The 19,281-nt window shown below is 31.2% G+C and overlaps 1 protein-coding gene across 10 annotated transcripts in view; it reads right to left on the reverse strand.

Annotated features, from left to right (window-relative positions):
* The window catches only part of LOC107451346 (latrophilin Cirl), a 627,655-nt gene that overhangs the window by 98,758 nt on the left and 509,616 nt on the right, over nt 1-19,281 (reverse strand). For all 10 annotated transcript variants that reach the window (XM_071177653.1, XM_043039805.2, XM_071177651.1 and 7 more), the window contains 2 exons: nt 11,006-11,109; nt 2,002-2,193 (listed from right to left, as the gene is read on the reverse strand). In XM_071177653.1, the coding sequence (XP_071033754.1) occupies nt 2,002-2,193; nt 11,006-11,109 (296 nt within the window). The remainder of the gene's footprint in view (nt 1-2,001; nt 2,194-11,005; nt 11,110-19,281) is intronic.

The raw sequence follows: 19,281 nt of genomic DNA on the forward strand, positions 1-19,281 counted from the left end.
TAATAGCAAATTTCTCCATAGCAACGAAACCTGGAAAAATCAGAGGGAAATAAATGAACTTCAATTAAGACCGCAAATGAGTGTGGTGAAGCGAAAATACCTCGTAAAAGTTCAGCCTAAAGTATTTCTAATAGTTAAGACTAATTAATCGCTCCTGTTAACCCAAGAACCGCTGAACAAACATTTAAATAGCCTAAATCCGAGAACAAACGTCGATAAATCAATTTAAATGATTAATCATCATTTTATTATTGAGTAATTGGCAAATTTTAAAATTGCAACGGATCCAATTTCAGAAGTTTTGTTTGCATAAAATAGATCAAAAGTAATTAAAATTAGGATGGAAAATTAATAATCCCTTTTCAGAGACAGGTTGGGCTATATTGATTGTAGAATTTTTCGTTCGATGCGAGGAGAGTATACAATTAGCACCTGTTACGCCGCAGGTATTTCGAACTTAATGTTCTTTTCGATCAAAACTTTATTGATTAAAACGGCTGTAAATTAATTTTATAAAGAGGTATTTTTCAATGAATTTTTTTTAAGGACTCCGATGTCTTTAGCAGACAAAAAGGTGAGAAACACTTTTTAATTAGATTAAGTAAAACATGAAAAAAAAAATATTTGAGAGAAAAAGACAAAAGAAACAATAGCTATTTTTTAATTATCGTATCGGCATAAAAAAAATTTTTAAAAAAAAACAATGAAAATTAATGAGATAACTACAATTACAATTTTGTAAAATGCTTCTTTTTTTTATTCTCAGTTCTTTAATATAATAATAAAGAACGTATTTAGGTAAAGAAAAACTTTAATAATAATTGAAATTTATTTACGTAATAAAGATTCAAAATAAATTGGCACGAACTCAATTTTAAAGTTAAGCAAAATATATTATAAGTATATGTAATTACTAGCTACCTTTGGCGACAAGCTTGGATCCCTTTCAAAATTATAGCACAGCATATAAAATTTAATGGTAACCAAGCCGAATGCACAGCACAACTGTATTTAAATATTCTAAATTCTTCAACCTCTCCTCCAAATTTAACACCTTAATTAGTTTCAAACAATATATTAACCACATTTTTACACCGTCTAGCTGTTGTCCGCCGCATTGGCCCCCAGATATATTTTGTTTTAAATTTTAAGTATTTTCAACAGATGGAAGCGATATTGTCAAAGTTTATTTATTGAATTTTAGTAATAATTTAAAAACTGCCCGGCAGACATTTAATCATACACACTACAGTAAATATGAATTCGGGCATAGTGAACAGCAAAAGTATTTAAATTATTCCCATGTCTATCGTGAGGTAAGATAGATATAATATATATAAACTATTGCTCGAAAAAGACTAATTGATAGGACAGTATGCGGCACCATTGCACCGTTTGTGTTTAAAATTTCAGCAGCCATTTCAGAAAGAATCAAAAATAAATCTAAATAATTGCTTCGTAACTAACTTCGTATTTCTATAAAAAATACTAAATAAATGATTAGCGTATAACTAACTTTTCAACACTACTAAAATTATAACTTAAGACAACTTAACAAAATGAACAATTGCTAGAGTGTTACCAATAGATAGTGAAATACTAGAGTTTGCTACATACGAGAAATATATGTATATTATATGTAAAGATATACAGAGAGATTATTATTTTTCTGTTTAAAAAAATTGCTTAAATTTTTTTTAAACAAAAATAAACGCTATTCAGTGTCAAACAACTTAAACAATCAATTTTTTAAAAATATATTTTTTATGAAAATTTAAAAAAGAAAGCTTTTTTACCAGTTTCCTAGATCAAATTGTAATAGCAATGACATCTTTCTTTTGACAGGGACATAATTATTATAGCGCAGCAATTTAAGGCAATGGGTTAATAGTCAGACTGAACGTCGAAATAGTTTAACTACCTTAACAAATTTGCATTAATTGACTTAAAACCACATAAATTATTAGAAACATTTTTTAAAAAAAGATAAAAAAATCTTACCTCCAACAATATTAGAAGTAACTTTTGTCTTTCAATGGGGTCGTCCATAACTCGTGTCCTTTCGCCCATTTCTGCCACCAACCTGTGCAGAATGTCGGCAGAATGAACAATGTCTCCAGCCATCAGAGTTTTGGTTTTAGTGATAAGAGCCAAATCTGCAGCCAAAGATGTAATGGAGTCACCGCGAGACATCTGCAGAAGAATTACTGTCAGTCACAATTGTGCTACTTTATGCAATAAAATAATAATACTGGCAACACTATTCTCATGCTAAGAGTTTTTAGATATTAAGGACAACATCCGATAATACCTTAATGTTCAAAAAAAGCGCACATTCATATGAAAAGCGCGTTTTAAAAATTATGTAGGCAAAATTTTAATTTTAGGAAAGTGTATCGATTATTACGGATGCTGTTCCAACTCTACACTGCTAGAAATTTTGGAAAACATAGTTCAAACTTCTTACAATCCAAAATGTTACTAAGTTGAATCATATTATTGCCCTTCTTTCACTAGATTACAATGTCATGATTCAATTTGAAAGGAAGGATGGGTAAATTTATTAAGGTAGCAGCAAAGTTGGTTATATTATGGTTCAAAGTACAGATATTAGGGTTTCAACATAAATTTGGTTACATACATAAAATTAAAACTGGTTTTCCTTGGTGTTTATTAGACACATAAAACCGGATTCAATGTAAAACCAGTTTTGGACAACATTATTATGCTCGATGTTCTCAGATATTGAAATCTATACTAAAGAATAAATAACTGATGATATATTTGTATCTAACATAAGTGTCACATGCAAAGCGTGCTTTCCGAAGCTTTTATTGAACAAAGATAATAGGAATGTTTACGAGGATTTTTATAACACGCTACAACAAAAAATGTGATTTTTTATATATAAATTAGAAAAAAAAAAAAAAAAAAAAAAAAAAAAANTTTATTTATACGCTTTCAGCATCAATTCAGAGGGCGCTGCGCGCGCCACGCACGCGCGATGGCTCTGAAACTTTATTAATTTGCATAATATCCTATAATTGACATTTGCTGCGAATTTCATTTGATTCTGATGATTCCTTCATGGTGTTGCATTTTCCACAAACAGCAGTTTACATAAAATTAAAACTGGTTTTCCTTGGTGTTTATTAGACACATAAAACCGGTTTCAATGTAAAACCAGTTTTGGACAACATTATTATACTCGATGTTCTCAGATATTGAAATCTATACTAAAGAATAAATAACTGATGATATATTTGTATCTAACATAAGTGTCACATGAAAAGCGTGCTTTACGAAGCTTTTATTGAACAAAGATATTAGGAATGTTTACGAGGATTTTTATAACATGCTACAACAAAAAATGTGATTTTTTACACATAATTTAGAAAGAAAAAAAAACAGAGTCGCAAATGCTCGATTTATTGCAAATTTCGTCTACGCATTAATACAATAATTTAATATTGATAGATGTATAGTGCCTTTTGAAAATAATTTTGTATTTTTTTTTCAAAACACATAGTTTTCGTTAGACACATAAATTATAAGAATAAAGCAAATCAACTGTATTAATAACAAAATGCAATGTAATATATTGCCAGGTACACTAACAACATAACAAACATGACAAAAAATATGTTAAATAGTATATTTTATTGCTTAGATTTTGAATGATATAAAAGTTACACGGATAAAATTAACTGAGAATTAAAAAATATATCAAGTAACAAAAAAATGCGAATCTAATGAGTTGTATTATATTATTTATTTTAAATTCATTGTATTATTAACTTCATGAGCCAATTTAAAGCTGAAATAAAAAATAAAACGGAGTTTAATAGTCAGATAATTGCATATTTCGAAATATTTCAGACTACTATAATTTTTTATATTATTTATAATAATAAACTTTATAATAATATAATTTTTAAAACATTTTCGAAATAATTCTGAAAATGATTTTAATAGTTCAGAAACGAGCGAGAACATTATTTACTGTAAATTTATCAAAAAAAAATAAATTCGGGAACAATTTTTAGACAGAAACCTATTCACAAGGGGTCAGACAACTTTCATCAAAACATGCAATAAATTTAAAACGAAGCAGCGGCTACTCATCATTTTAGAAAATAAATTTAAATTTGAAATTCATCCACCCACTCATAGAAAGTCATTCAATAGAATTTTCCAAAGGTCCCGAACAAAAGTTCAAAAGATAGTAGGGTCCATCAAGATGGCGGTGCGAAAAGACCTTCCAATTACAGAGGGCGATGTTGTTTAATCGAGTAAAATGCCCCACGATTATCTGAAGTCTTCCATTCCATCAATCTTCGTGGCTCCGTAATTAAATGCTAATCTTAATGAGGTGTTCCTCACTTTTCCCTGGGGGCTCTTATTTGCCCGGGCACACAGAAAACGAAAAGGATTTTGGGTTATGCGTGATTTTCGGGCGGTTTTGAAATCTCTTGTGGAAATGCGGCTGAACTTAAAGGGTGGGGGAGTCAAAATAATCGAACATTCAACGTTGATATCGATATTTTCCAGCATGCGAGGTCAGTTTGTTTGGGTGGAGTGCTTCTATAGTAAAGATGAGAAGCTATCATTGGCATATAACAATAACTAATCTCTTTTGAGGTTTGTTTTAGTTGGTGGAGGAACTAAAAATAATCATTTTAATTAACGTTTGATGAGTTTTCTGATTGAGAAGATGGTCGAGCGGGCGTTATTTTCGGCAGGATATTGCAGTTTTTATCCCCGCCCAAGTAAACAAATTAAATCCCAAAGAAGACTACTATTTTATAAAAATAGCTTAGGTGAAAGTTACTGGTATAATTAGCGTTGATATTTTAAGAAATGACTAACATGATAATATTTAAAATTAACAAAAAAACTTTAACTGATAAAAAGTCTTACAGTTGATACCTTTTGGTACACAACTTTCCGCATTCCTATATATTAAAAGTTTAAATCTTTAAATGACACACCAGTCAATTAGACAAAATCAACTTAAAGTGACTCTCGATTTATTGAATGGCTCAATATAGAAAAAGTGAAAGTTAAGTGAAGCATCAGTTAATTAGATAAAATCAGCTTCAGAATTTTAAAAAAAAATCGCGAAACAGTATATAAAGGGATATTCTTTAAAAAAAAAAAAAAAGAGCTTAGTGGTAGAATGACAAATTCTTANTTAGACAAAATCAACTTAAAGTGACTTTCGATTTATTGAATGGCTCAATATAGAAAAACGTGTGTTAAGTGAAGCATCAGTTAATTAGATAAAATCAGCTGCAGAATTTTAAAAAAAATCGCGAAACTGTATATAAAGGGATATTCTTAAAAAAAAAAAGAGCTTAGTGGTAGAATGACAAATTCTTATAACTGTCTAAATCAGTTTTCGAATGAATACGAAAATCGTAAAGCTGTTTATAAAAAAAATGTTAAGTGACACAACTTTATATTTAAAAAATATCAGCTTAAGAATGTATGTAAATATAATGAAACTGTTATAAAAGGATATTTTTATATAAGAACAGCTTAAGCTTAGTCGAAGAATATGTTGAGAGATACAAATTTAAATTTGACAAAATAAGCTTTAGAACGTAAATGAACATCCTGAAGCTGTTTTTAAGACATTTTTAAAAAATAATAGCTTAATTAAAGAACATGTTAAGTGGCACAACCTTAAATTTGAAAAAAATAGCTTTATAATGTAACGAAACATCATGAAACTGTTTAAAAAACAACATTCTAATAAAACAAGAGAATAAATGAAGAACGTGTTAAGCTATGATAAGTAAAATTGACAAAATCAGCTTGAGCTTGTGTATAAACACCACGAAGCTTTTTATAAACTGCCTTCTTGGTATAATAAATTAATGCTTACAGAATACAAGAACTATAGGTGCACGATAAAAGATAAAATACAGCAGATCGGAACATGTTCTTACACAGAGTAATAGTTGTTTTCAAACTATCACTGGACACGTTCTTCTACCTATCTCTTCAAAGGTCAGTGAAAATGATATGATGATTAAATTTCAGATCGAATTTAAAAATTTCATAATAATGCCCATTTCACTTTAAAATACTAATGTTTAAAAACTGTTACTGAAATTTTTTATTTCAATCAAATAAGAATAATAAAAATAGCATAAATATGAGTGAAAAAGGACAAAATGTATTAAAATTCATTTCTACATTTTCGATTACAGCAATAAAGTTATTTTTTTCTCNTGCATGTACTTTTCTCCACTCTTATAAATGTATGCTAATGCGAACCTTCCTATTGAAATATTAATTTTCGACAACTTAAACCAATAATATACGAAGGAATTAGTAATTTAATTGTAAGGTTCGCATTCGTTTACATATATAAAAGTAGAGAAAAGTTTAACTTTCGTCTGCAGCAGAACTGGATATGAAGACAAAATTGCAGCACAGGAACACTTTAATTGGGTATAATATAAAAAAAACACAACTACTTCCACTTAGTAGGAATAACATTTACCATGACGCAATGCTAAATTCTATGCCACTATCCACATAAATGCCACTATCCACATAAATCAATTATTAATCAAAAATCGAATATCAATTACTTTTCTTTATAATGCAATAAAATCTGGCAAACAGCTATTTAAACGATCAAACACTTCGTTTGTTTATTTGTGGCTTGAAGTTAGGCTCGCAGAAAATGCCGTTCATGGGTTAAATTTAGTAGGAATAACACAACCTGTGACGTAGGCTATAGTATACCCAATTGTACACTAATCTTCCGATTTCCTGCTATGTTTTAAAAAACTTTATTTGTGAAAACCTTTAGCGAGGCGGACAGCTAGCCGCCTTAGGCGGCTAGTAAGAATAATAAAAATAGCATAAATATATGAGTGAAAAAGGACAAAATGTATTAAAATTCATTTCTACATTTTCGATTACAGCAATAAAGTTTTTTTTTTCTTTTTTTCTCAGAGCTAAGAACTTTTGCAAAAACCGCTATTATTCTTTCTTTTCTCCATAAAGCAATATTGCAGGATGTGTTAAAAGAAAGAAGAAAAAAAGAAAGAAATGGACAAAAAGCAACACAACAAAAGGACATAAAAATAGCCTGCTTTTACACAAAAAGACGAAGCTCAAGAATTTGAGGGAATGTAGGGTGTCGCAAAGAGGGGTCGAGGATGCGTGGGTGGTGGTTAAAATCCTCCAGCTTCTCTGCAGACCTCCTCTTCAGAATAGTAATTTCCTTCTAGGGAGGACTAAAGCTGTTTTGAAGTACTTTCCAATATTCGCACAAAAGAACAAATTCCGGGCAGCGATGCTGTGCGGGGGTGCACGTGCCCTTCGATGATTACTTCAGAAGGGCCCACCCTTACAAAACATAAAATAGCAGAGGAGAGATGGAAAAAAAAATCGTAGAATATCCCTAAAATCGGTACACTACATATAGAAAGTCATAAAAATTTTCTTATAAAGTGTCATTTGGTCAGATAGGGGGTTTAATACTTGTAGGCTTGGATATCGATTGTTGTTTGCTCTTGTCAATCGATTAATCGATTCCGGATGCCACGTGCACTTTCGATAGGTGTTGAAACAAATCCCTATAGCATTTATCTCCAAAAACAGGACTCGTAAATCCATTTGTAAGAACGAAGGTTTCTTTTTTAAGTTCCAAAAAGAATAAAAGGAAAATCAATACCTAACTGTCCATGAAAAAAGCTGACTCATAAAGTGGACTAAATTCTTTTTGCAAAATTATTTGCTTAAATGTTTGTTTTAGAGACTTTTGCAAGCTAAAGAAGATTTCGATAAACGAAAGTTTTGACTTACGATTTGCTCGTATCCTGATAGTTGTAAAATAACATAATAAAGAATGGACATTTTTGTAGTTTACAAAGATATTCTGCAATGCTGTTTTTAAAACCCGTGGGAAGTATAGATAATCTTTAGTAGTTATTTAAAAAAAAAAAAATGAATTGGACTAACCGGTAGTTCTGAAAGTCTTTCTGTAACTCCGTATTCTACACTAAAATCCGTAATAAAAAAAAGAATATAGTTAATAGAATAAGTCGGAAGACTGTATTTATCAAAAGTTTTAAATGGACTTCTGTAATTTTGTGATTTAGAATCCATGAAAGTTACCGAAAATACCTAAGAGCCATGTAAATAAACAAATAAATAAAAAGTTAGCATTCATTTCCAAATGAAAATTTTTTGAAAAATTTAATAATCTAGTTTTCAATGCAACAGTTTAAAGATCTTAAAAATGAATTGAATTGCTACAATCTATAATTAAGTTAAATAAAAAATATTCTTTTTGAAACAAAAATATTCTAATATGATATACCATTTTCGATTATTACGTACTATAGTTGCTGATAAAATAATTTGCAGGAAAAAAGTTACTTTTTTTATAATTTTAAAGCCTTAAAAACAAATTTTGAAAATGTGTTTTAATAATTTTAATGTTTAAAATCTTTAATGCTAAAAATTAAGTTTATATACAAAAAAGGATATAAATTTAGATGTCCAGTTTTATTTTTTTACTAAACCATCAAATTCAACTTTTTTGTTTGCATGTGCGTGTAGAAGTTTATTGTGAACAAAATAGGAAGTAGAAAAAATACGAAATGCATTTTAATCAGTCTAAAACGTTAAGGAATGGTAATGCATTTATAACAACGCTTACTGCTTTGAGCAGAAAGGGAGACAGTTCATTAAAAAGGAAAAACTGGAAATATTTTTAGGGAATTTTAATCAGAGTAATCTCTTGCGGTACAGATACAGCAATCTACATGCTCCCCTCCCCCCAGTTTAGTTATAAATAAATTAGATTCCTTTTCAAATAGCATCAAAAGAATTTCACTTTATGGCATTTGCAAAGGACGGAAAAAAATCTTTTTTTGAAAAAGAGCGCCCATGGGGAAATGTTAAAATAAACAAATTTAAACGAACAAAAAAATGTGGAAAGAAGGGAAAAAATTACTGCATATAATCATAAACTCGCTATTGCGAAATCGTTTTTACTTTTCGAAAATCGCAAACGATATTTTTTAAAAACCCTTTTATGAAGTGAAATGAAACACAGAAAAAGAGAATGACATGACGAGATTTTTTCTTACTTTCAATTCATTTTAGATTCTAAGTAGGAAAAAAAAGTAGGTATATGAGAATAAAGAAAAAAAATTTTTAAAAAAAAATCATTATTTGCGAATCAATAATCGAAAAGATAAACATTACCGTTTTCCAAGATTTAATCGCTTTGAAAGGAAAGAATTAAATTTATCCTGGAGTGAACAGTTTTATCAGATTAGGAAATGAAAGATAAAAGCCGAAGGAAAATAAAATGGTTGAAATTTGCAGTAAAAATAAATGTCCTTTGAGAATTTTCCAAAGAAATACATTCTTTATATTGAATTGTGTGCATGTGAAATTATTTCTGAAAAACATTCATCTACCTTTTATATGCATGGTAGGTTATGAATAGAATCGATTGAATTAAGAAGAAAAAAAAGCGCTAAAAATGAAATTAAGAGTAGTTATGAAAAAAAAGGAAGGAAAAGAAAGAACCCTTATCAGAATAAACCAATTTAGCAAATGTATTGAATGCGTTATAAAAAGTGTAAAAAAGAAATTTGAAAATTAAATTACAGTATTTACACATTTATCGAAAAAGATGTACGGCGGTCACATATAACTCACATGTGTTTTCTCGCTATCAATACAGCTTTAAATCAATAGCTGTTTTTATATGGTAAACAAAATTGTTTTTTATATTTTTTACGACACCAAAAAAAGAGCAAAATGAGTTAAATATTTATTTAAGGTATAAAAATTCTGAATTAAAAATAAAAAAGCTCAATGTGACTTTTGATAATATTTAACAATACAATTAACTATTTGTGGGTTAATGACCATATAATATATAGTCATGCTAATAATCAAAAGCTTTGAATAGCAAATCAAAATATGTAAATTATGATTATGCGACTATAGATAAATGGAATTTTTTTTTTTCTTTGGAGGCTAAGTTTGAAAACTTTCATTTCATTGATTTTATTGTCTTGTAAGATGTTGCTAAAAAAATAGACTATGCTAGCGAATCTTCTACCAGAAGTTGTACAACATCTGCAGACACTGCCCCCTACTGCTGAGAACCACGAAACAGTAACAAATACTATGTCTTCATAATACTTGATAATTGATATTTCTATTTTTTTCAAGTAATTATAAACATATAATAATAAAAAATATAATATCTTCATAATATGTTGAATAATTTTAAGTTCGCAATGTTTTTACAAGGATTTTGACTGCCAATGTGGGCATTCCAAAGTACAAGTAATGAAAATGCAGGGGTCTGTCCAGACATTTTGTGAAAGGTCCGTTTTTCGTGAAATTGTGAAAAAATTACTCACATTCTTTCAACCAGGGTCCGCTTTTATGAATTTGTGCAAATAGGGTCCGTTATTGCAAAAAAAGACTTTTTCAAGGACTTTTTAAATTGTAAATAGAAACAAGATTATGCTCGGCACTGTAAAATTATAATAAAAAAATTAAATTTTCAAAAATAAACAGCAATTGCTGCTTCTAAATTAGAGATGCAACATTTGATATTTAGCCTATACTGCTGAACGCAGAATATTCATTTCGGACGAATAATGGAAGAATCGTCTGCCGAAGACAAAACTTAATTCGTTTACATCCATCTTTCCTGTTTTCTGCCCTGGAAAGGGTTTATTCGATTGACAAAATAATAATGAAGATAAACAAATTTTTGAAGGGTCTGTTTTTAAGTTAAAATATTTTGTGAAGGGTTCGTTTTTAAGTTGAAATATTTTGTGAAGGGTCCGTTTTTAAGTTAAAATATTTTGTGAAGGGTCCGTTTTTATGAAAAGATATTTTGTGAAGGGTCCGTTAACGGACCCAAATTCCTTCTAAACAGACCCCTGAAATGGTACAAAAATTTTACATTTTTAAATGTAACAATAAAATGATATCCTACCCTGGATTTTATATTCTCCACCCAAAGAGAGCTGCAATCACTAAAATCGGGAGTTTCTGGAATCCACTGCACTGTTTCGGCATCACAACGCCACTTTACACGACCTGGAACAAAAAAGAATTATTATTTTTTAGTAGTTGTAGTACTGAGCACTGTTATACTGCGTTTTAAGTACAATTCTATGATTACAACTAATAAATTTACAGTCATTTGATATGATTATGCAAGAGATATAATTTATGAAAGATAATTATTCTGAATTAATTAAATTTTTAACTGTGATGTGATTCGAGGTTTCATGTTTTAATTATAGCAGACCAAAGGAGAAATATTCGATTACTCAGCAGTTTTCTAAAACAGGAATTTTCTATGGATTTGGAGCAATCTAAAGCAACATATTTCAATAGTTGAATAATCTAAGGCAGCAATTTACATCGGTTTTGGAGCTGTATGAAGCAGCGATTTTCTATGATTGGGAGCAGTTAAAAGCAGCAATTTTCAGTGGTTTGGTGCAATCCTGAGCAGTATTTTTGGATGTTTTGGGGACAATCTGAAGCAATAATTTTCAATGATTTCGGAGCATTCTGAAGCAAAGTTAAAGCAGTTACAGTGATTACATCATTTACCAGTTTAGAATTACAGATAGTTAGAACTGTTTGGTGCAAAAGCTTTACTCTATAAGAAATCGTAATTAGAAATATAGATTTTTAATAATACTATAAATTAGCAATATGGTACTTGCAACTAATTACATAGTCGAATCTAATCACGTGATTGAGCGTGTAGTGTTACAGTTAATGTTACAGCTTTAAGGATTAGGTACATTATCAGGCTGAATCTATTTTCCGTTCAGATTTAATTGAATAACTACAAGTGACGCACGTGGTGTGTGGTGAACCTGATTAGCTGAGCCACGCGTGACGTCGCTTGCAAATATCCAATCGTAATCGAACATCTAAGCATATACAACAAAAACTGTGATTTTGTGAGAAATATTTAAACGTTCAAATTGTAACTATTTTGGGTAGCAAATACTACTAAGGTAGCAGCGTTTATTGTGGAAAAAAAATTATAAATGAAAATTGTGTTCGAATATTTAAAAAAAAAATTTTTTTTTCATTCCCACAAAAAGTAATCTTATTTTACAGCAATTTTTGTTTCTCTCATCATGTTCGAACTCGATTACTTGCGATTCTGATAATAAAAGATTAGTTATATTTAACCCATGTGTCTTGGTGTATGGACTGTAACTAATAAAATCTAAACGCTGGAAGTTTTATATGAAATAACAGCACAGTAATTAAAACATAAAAATGAATTGGCCAATCCCAATTGTGTACTCTTAAACAAAACTAAACTTAAAAAGGATTAAAATTTCAGCTGAATAGCTTCTTTATTCCTATTAAAAAGGTATCAATAAAATTGAAGTAAATAACGAAAATGTGATAGATATAAAGGTTGTGCATAATAATATCATTAAAAAGAAATCGCGTCGAAAATTAATTTTCGAGACATTCCAACGGATTTATTCTCAAATTGTTTAATTGTAAACAGAAACTATCAAGCAAACAAACAAATTTTATCACACACTAAAATTAATTAAACTCGTTAAGAAGACAATCAAAAACGCAAGTTTAAGTTCAAAATTAGATAATTAAAAACTAAACAAATTCAGTCACTAATTACTGTAGATGCAATTCTTTAAAAGTAAACATAATTAAGTTCAGAATAAAACGCAGAAGAACGGCATAGCTTAAAGATCGTATTTTCTACAACCAGCAAAGCATTAACGCACGAAAAGTTAGACCTTATTAAAATGCGCCAAAACACACAACTACAAGAAGGAATATTAAAGTAAATATAAATTTGTTTACGGAAGAATCCTTGGCGTTTTTTAAAGATAGCCCAAAGTATCAAACGTAGCCAGTGGCTTTTGTTACAGAAATCTGCATAATCAAGTCAGTTTCTTACACTCTCAAATTTTTACACAACAAAATAGAATGATGTGCTATGTTTGCAAACTACGTGAGTTGCCATTTCCTAATGAATAAATATATTTATTTTTAGCATTTGCAGCAAAACAGAGAAAAAGACTTAGTCCTACAACAAATAGTCAAGGGTTATATATTCAAGAAATTATTTCAAGAAATAAACGTGTCAAGAGTAATTTTTCAGGAAAAATAAACTAAACCATTTCGATCAGCTATCAAATTTGATAAAATTTATTATATGATATTCTATTAGGGTGACAATTTTCTTTTTTATTGCCTTGCTCTGCGTGTGAAAAATATAAAATTAAAACATATGTTTTGGATGAGTGTCTTTTAACAAAATCATATTAATTTAACATAAATTCTAGTTGGGTTATATTTTTATTTGCGTGGTAATGAATCAAAAATTCGTTAGAAACAAATATTAATAAAAAAAATAGTTTGAACATTTTTTGTCCCGCAGTGGACTGATGGTTAAGTCACGGTTCCCAGCAGATCAGCGAAGTCAAGCATCACTGGCTGCGGTGGGTAACAACTTGGATTAGTTTGCTTAGGAATCGAGGGTGTGCGGTATTGGTCCTCGTTAAACTGTGCTACCGTAAAGTGCTAAGCTTTGCATGCAGGTCGTCGGGCTACCGAAGCGGTGGTGCCATCCCCTCTGCAGAGGATCAAAATTTTGATGGCATGTCTTCGGATCCTCCTCAGGGATGATTCCTAGACTGTCGCCAATAGCCCATTATGCAGCTCTAGTGTGGCGTAAATTAACTACAACAACAATTTTTTTTATTCAGTTCAAAATTACAAGGCTACGGAGTTGAATATTAGTAGTCGTAAACTTAAAAATTGGGTCAGCTATTCAACGACGGTTATAAAATAAAAATACATAGCAAATATTATAATAGTAAAGATTTAAATAGAGTTAAAATATGTATACCTACAATTATAGAATATTATATAATCATATTGATTATATAATATCAATGAAAAATATTTGAATAAAAAATTTAAATGTATCGAAACTTAAAAAATCTCAGCTTATATGTTTTAAAAAAAATTTTTAAAGCCTTTCATAGAGTATAAAAATAAATACTACGAATGCAACAACCAAAGATAGTGATATAATAAATTAGCTGACAAATAAAAGTACGAAAGAAAAAAAAGAATGTTCTAGCTGCTAGAAAATAAAGTACCTCAGATTCTTCAGGAAGACCTGCTGTTTTACGTCTTTTTTTAAAACTTCCTTTACAATTTAAGGGCTTCCCAGTCATTGTCATGGCCCCCCAGAACATTAGTATTCAAATGTTCAACTGAAAGGAAGACAACGATTAATTGTATTTGTATAAAATTCCAAACCTTTTCCCACTTTCTATTCATTGTGATTTTTGTTTCACTTCATTTATTCTACTTTTTTCCCAACTTCCTCGCAACAACTTCAAAAGCTTTGGCGGCACGTGGTAGGGAACAGGGTCATTATCGTTCGAGCTTCGCCTCAAACACCCCCTGAATAACGAAACACACAACATCGAATGTTTTTATTTATTCCATGCTTTTTTCAAAAGGGTCCATTCTTAGATTTAACGAAGAGAAGAAGGTATATGCTTGTTTGCGGATGGTTCTTGAGAATACGAAAATATTTGTATCTCTTTGCCTGACTTTAAAATTTTTCAAAGAAAAAGGTTGTTTTTTTTTCTAATGAACCACTAAAACATAGATGATTCTTATAAGAAATGCTTTATGTTAGATAAAATCCGGTAAAAATAAAAGAAATAATTAAAGTTTTCTTTCTCTTTTTTTACATTAAATTTATTGTGATCGTCCGGAGATTAAGCAACAGTTATAAATAATACCCAATGTTTAAGATCTATACAGATTTTGCTAGATGTCAGTAAAGAAGCATTCAAAAAAAAAATTCAACAACCCCGTTTAAGGAATAAAATATTATTTTTATGAAAATAGACATGCTGAATGCAGACATTTATCAGTATAATTGAGAAATAATAATATTAAACGAGAAAAAATATTTAACATTAAAGAATAGTGAAGACAAACATTTGCCAGTCTAAGTAAGAAATAGTGATATTTAAAAAAATAATCAATATTAACAACTTGCACAGGTTGACATTTGCCGGTGTAAGGCAAAAAGTAGTGAATTTATAAGAAAAATAAAATTACCATTCACAATCAATTTGCACATCTTATACACAGACATTTGCCAGTGGAAGTCAGAAATATTAATAATAACCGAAAAAAAAATTAACCAACATTTACCATCAATGAATACAATGAAAACATTTGCCGGACTAAGCAAGAAAGCATGAAATTTAAAAAAAAAAAATCAACATTCACCATTGCCCCCGTTAACATTAAAATCCTCCTTCAACATTTGCATATGTTGAAGGAAGAAATAAGTCAGAAAGTAGTCAGAAATAGTTATATTAAAAAAAAAAAAAAAAAAAAAAAAAAAAAAAAAAAAAAANAAAAAAAAAAAAAAAAAAAAAGAATCAAGCGCAGGTTTGTTTAAGAAATATTTTGAACCTATACCAAAGTTATAAAGTAAATTTTAACCTTAACTAATTTTGGTTTATCACAGCAACATACATAAAATTAAATAAATTTGAATCATCATTGAAATTTAAAAAAATATTTTTAATCTGTCATCGACAGTTACAACCACAGGGGAATTCCTCCTCTTAATTTCCGCAGAAAAGCCATTACATTTATTTGTCCAGAACATACTCTGCCAACAAATACCTACCCGATTCCCCAACAGAAACAAACAACTTTGGATGTATCTTTCCCAAGCAAACATCCAGTCCTGGCTAACTGGCTTCTGGGGACAGCAGAAAGTAGATACGCTTTCTCAAACACTGATGGACCATCGCAAGCACTGCCAACTTATTAAGAGTCCCAGAACCCCAAAATGGAAATGGCCTGTTTATCAAACTCAGTACATAGGTCCAAGAATCCAGCTTATAAGAATATGGAAATGATTTATTCAAAACGTGGATTTCCAAAACTCCAGGAGCAGTTCGCATTGGCATAGCGTTCCCTTTATCCAATTACACTGGCATGCTTTTGAATGGGGGGGATTTTGGCAATATCTCGCTAACCGTTAGAAGGAATAATTCCAAAAGGAGCAGGTTATGTATTTCGTGAATTTTAAACAGTTCGGGATTAGATCGGAAGCTAGTGGGATATAAATATATGACTATTTCGCAAAAGCACAACTAGAACACATAGAACCGATCATTTAAGTCAGTAAATATGAGAAATTTGTTATTGAAATCCATTTGATAATATGCAGCAAATTAATGTTGGTAACAAATAGTTTCAACCCTTGGAGAACATTTTAGGAAATGTATAGTGTAAAATTTATACACAGCGACTAATTTAATTTGATTTGTAGTAAGCAAAATGAAAATTGTAGTTCGTAAATTAAAGCTGGATTTCGGATAGTCTAGCAGTAATTAATAAACCATTGAATGAATTTAGTGAAATTATATTCTTGACGTTAAAGCAAACAAGCAAGAAAAAAAGTCATAATTATTATTTATTTTCAAAACAGTAACAAATGCTTTAGAAATGATTCAAATTTTAATTTTATTCCTAAAGTTTGTATACAAATACTGATAGATATATAATAAAATATAAAAGTTTACAGCTAAAGTACTGGCACTTAAGTCGCCATTACTTTTTATCGTAAATTCAATATAAACTGCTGTTTGTAGAAAATGCAACACCATGAAGGAATCATCAGAATCAAATGAAATATTATTTTAATAATGGATATAGGATATTATGCAAATTAATAAAGTTTCAGAGCCATCGCGCGTGCGTGGCGCGCGCAGCGCCCTCTGAATTGATGCTGAAAGCGTATAAATAAAGTGCTGTAGCGGGACGTTGAAAATAGTCTATGATTATTTGTTAGTGGCAAACGTTTAGTGAGACCTGAGTATGCCTCCACGACGGAAGAATAAGAAATTCAAGCAACTTACGGAGTTTGAACGAGGGAGGATAATCGGCCTTCGAGAAGGAGGATTTTCCTATCGCGCAATAGCAGCTCGTATGCAGCGGAACAGTTCCACAGTGATGCGAGTTTGGAAGCAGTGGACCGACGAGCACCGAACAACTCGAAAAACAGGCACTGGACGACAGAAGGTGACGTCAGAGCGCGATGATCGACACCTGCTCCGCATGGCGGTGAATGATCGCACAGCTTCCTCCAGGCAGCTGGCAGCACATTGGTCTACTGCTACAGGTGTACAATTGTCGGCTTCGTCAATTCGTCGTCGTCTGCTGCGCCGTGGATTGCGTGCAAGGGTGCCATTATACAGGATTCCCCTCACGGCGGATCATCGACGGCTGCGTCGGCAGTGGGCTCTTGAGCACAGAGACTGGCGAGCTGATTGGCACCAAGTTGTCTTTTCAGATGAATCACGCTTCAATTTGTGGACCCATGATGGCCGTGTTCGTGTTAGACGTTATGCCGGTCAACGCTGCCTTCCTGAGTGTATTATTGAACGACATAGTGGTCGAACACCCGGAGTTATGGTCTGGGGTGCGATTTCGTATCATGGACGATCCAATTTGATACGAATTGAGGGTAATCTCAATAGCAACAGATACGTCCGTGAAGTGCTACAGCCCGAAGTCGTTCCTTTCCTTCAAGGCATCCCTGGAGCTATCTTTCAGCAGGATAATGCACGCCCACATGTTGCGCGGACTGTTAGAGACTTCTGTTCAGCACAACGCATGCAACTTCTTCCTTGGCCTGCTTATTCGCCGGATATGTCGCCTATTGAGCACGTGTGGGATATGGTTGGTCGGCGTCTCACTCGTGATCCGCGTCCTGCAGTTTCCAAAGACGAACTTTGGTTGCGCATACAAGCGATATGGAATTCTCTTCCTCAAGCAGATATTCAACATCTGTTTGACTCCATGCCACGTCGTATAGCAGCACTTATTGCAGCGCGTGGTGGCTGCACCAAATACTGATTTCGGACGCTTAATTTGTTTCTTTTGTTTTGAAAATTTCATCATTTATTTGTATCAGTACAAGTCGTTTCTGCATTAAATTTCATTTGATTCTGATGATTCTTTCATGGTGTTGCATTTTCTACAAACAGCAGTTTATGTTGTAAAAATTTAGAACATTAGTGAAAAAATATTTGGCCATCACCGAGATCTCAACCGAAGAAACACGTTTAACAAGCTAATCTCTGAACCATCAAGTACTAAAATACTGGACAGTTTTAAAATTAGATAAACTGTTTTAGAAACTCATTTTATGGCCCGAGAGCTAACTATAAAACTCAAAATTCGACTAACATAATCATTGAAACAAACTGTCCTAAAATAGAATCAATTTTTGACTATAACTGATTACCATGAAACCAGAACTAACATTTACTGTAGATCAATCTATTTTTTAGCTAATATTGATTACTAATACCATTGGAACTAATGCTGCCATTTTCTTTATATAGACCTTAGTTTTGACTAATATTAGTTACTGTTGAAGCTAGAACTCATTTTTCATAGATGGATCTACTTCTGACTAATATTGATAACTATTGAAACTAAAACTTATTTTCTTATCAACTGTAGATCAATCGATTTTTGGCTATTATAGATAACCAATACCATTGAAACCAAAACAGCCATTTTCTGTACACAAGACTTTATTGTTGAAACTAAAAGACTACTTATTGAAACTAAAAGACTAACTGTTGAAACTAAAAGACTAATTGTTGAAGCTAAAAGACTAATTGTTGAAACTAAAAGACTAATTGTTGAAACTAAAAGACTAATTGTTGAAACTAAAACTGACATTTTTTGTAGATCGATCTACTTATGGCCAATATTTATTACCATTTAAACTAAAACTGACGTTTTTATACATTAATCTACCTTGATTGTCATTGAAGTTCTTAAGAAAAATCTTGCAACTCTTTAAAAAAAATTACTCAAGTTGCTTTCACGCAGAATCTGGAGGAAGGGAGATCCAGAGTTTTCATTAGGAAGTCTGGAGCAGTTTGTCAAAGGGTGTGGGAAGCAATGGGAATAATAATGAACGCGCATTTATTGAGCTATTAAGCAGCAGTAGCCTAGAACAAACACTTGGCCATAGCCGCTCTAAACAGAGTATGTTTATCTACACACCCCCACTGGGCTTAATTCATTTGAGGCTAGCTGTATTAATGCCCCGCAGGACAGGCTATATAAACTCCTAGTTTCTTGTTTATGTAGTAAGAGGATTGGAACTTTTTCATCTTGCCCGCCATA

This window comes from Parasteatoda tepidariorum, chromosome 2, assembly GCF_043381705.1.
Source record: "Parasteatoda tepidariorum isolate YZ-2023 chromosome 2, CAS_Ptep_4.0, whole genome shotgun sequence".
In the NCBI taxonomy this organism is placed as follows: domain Eukaryota; kingdom Metazoa; phylum Arthropoda; class Arachnida; order Araneae; family Theridiidae; genus Parasteatoda; species Parasteatoda tepidariorum.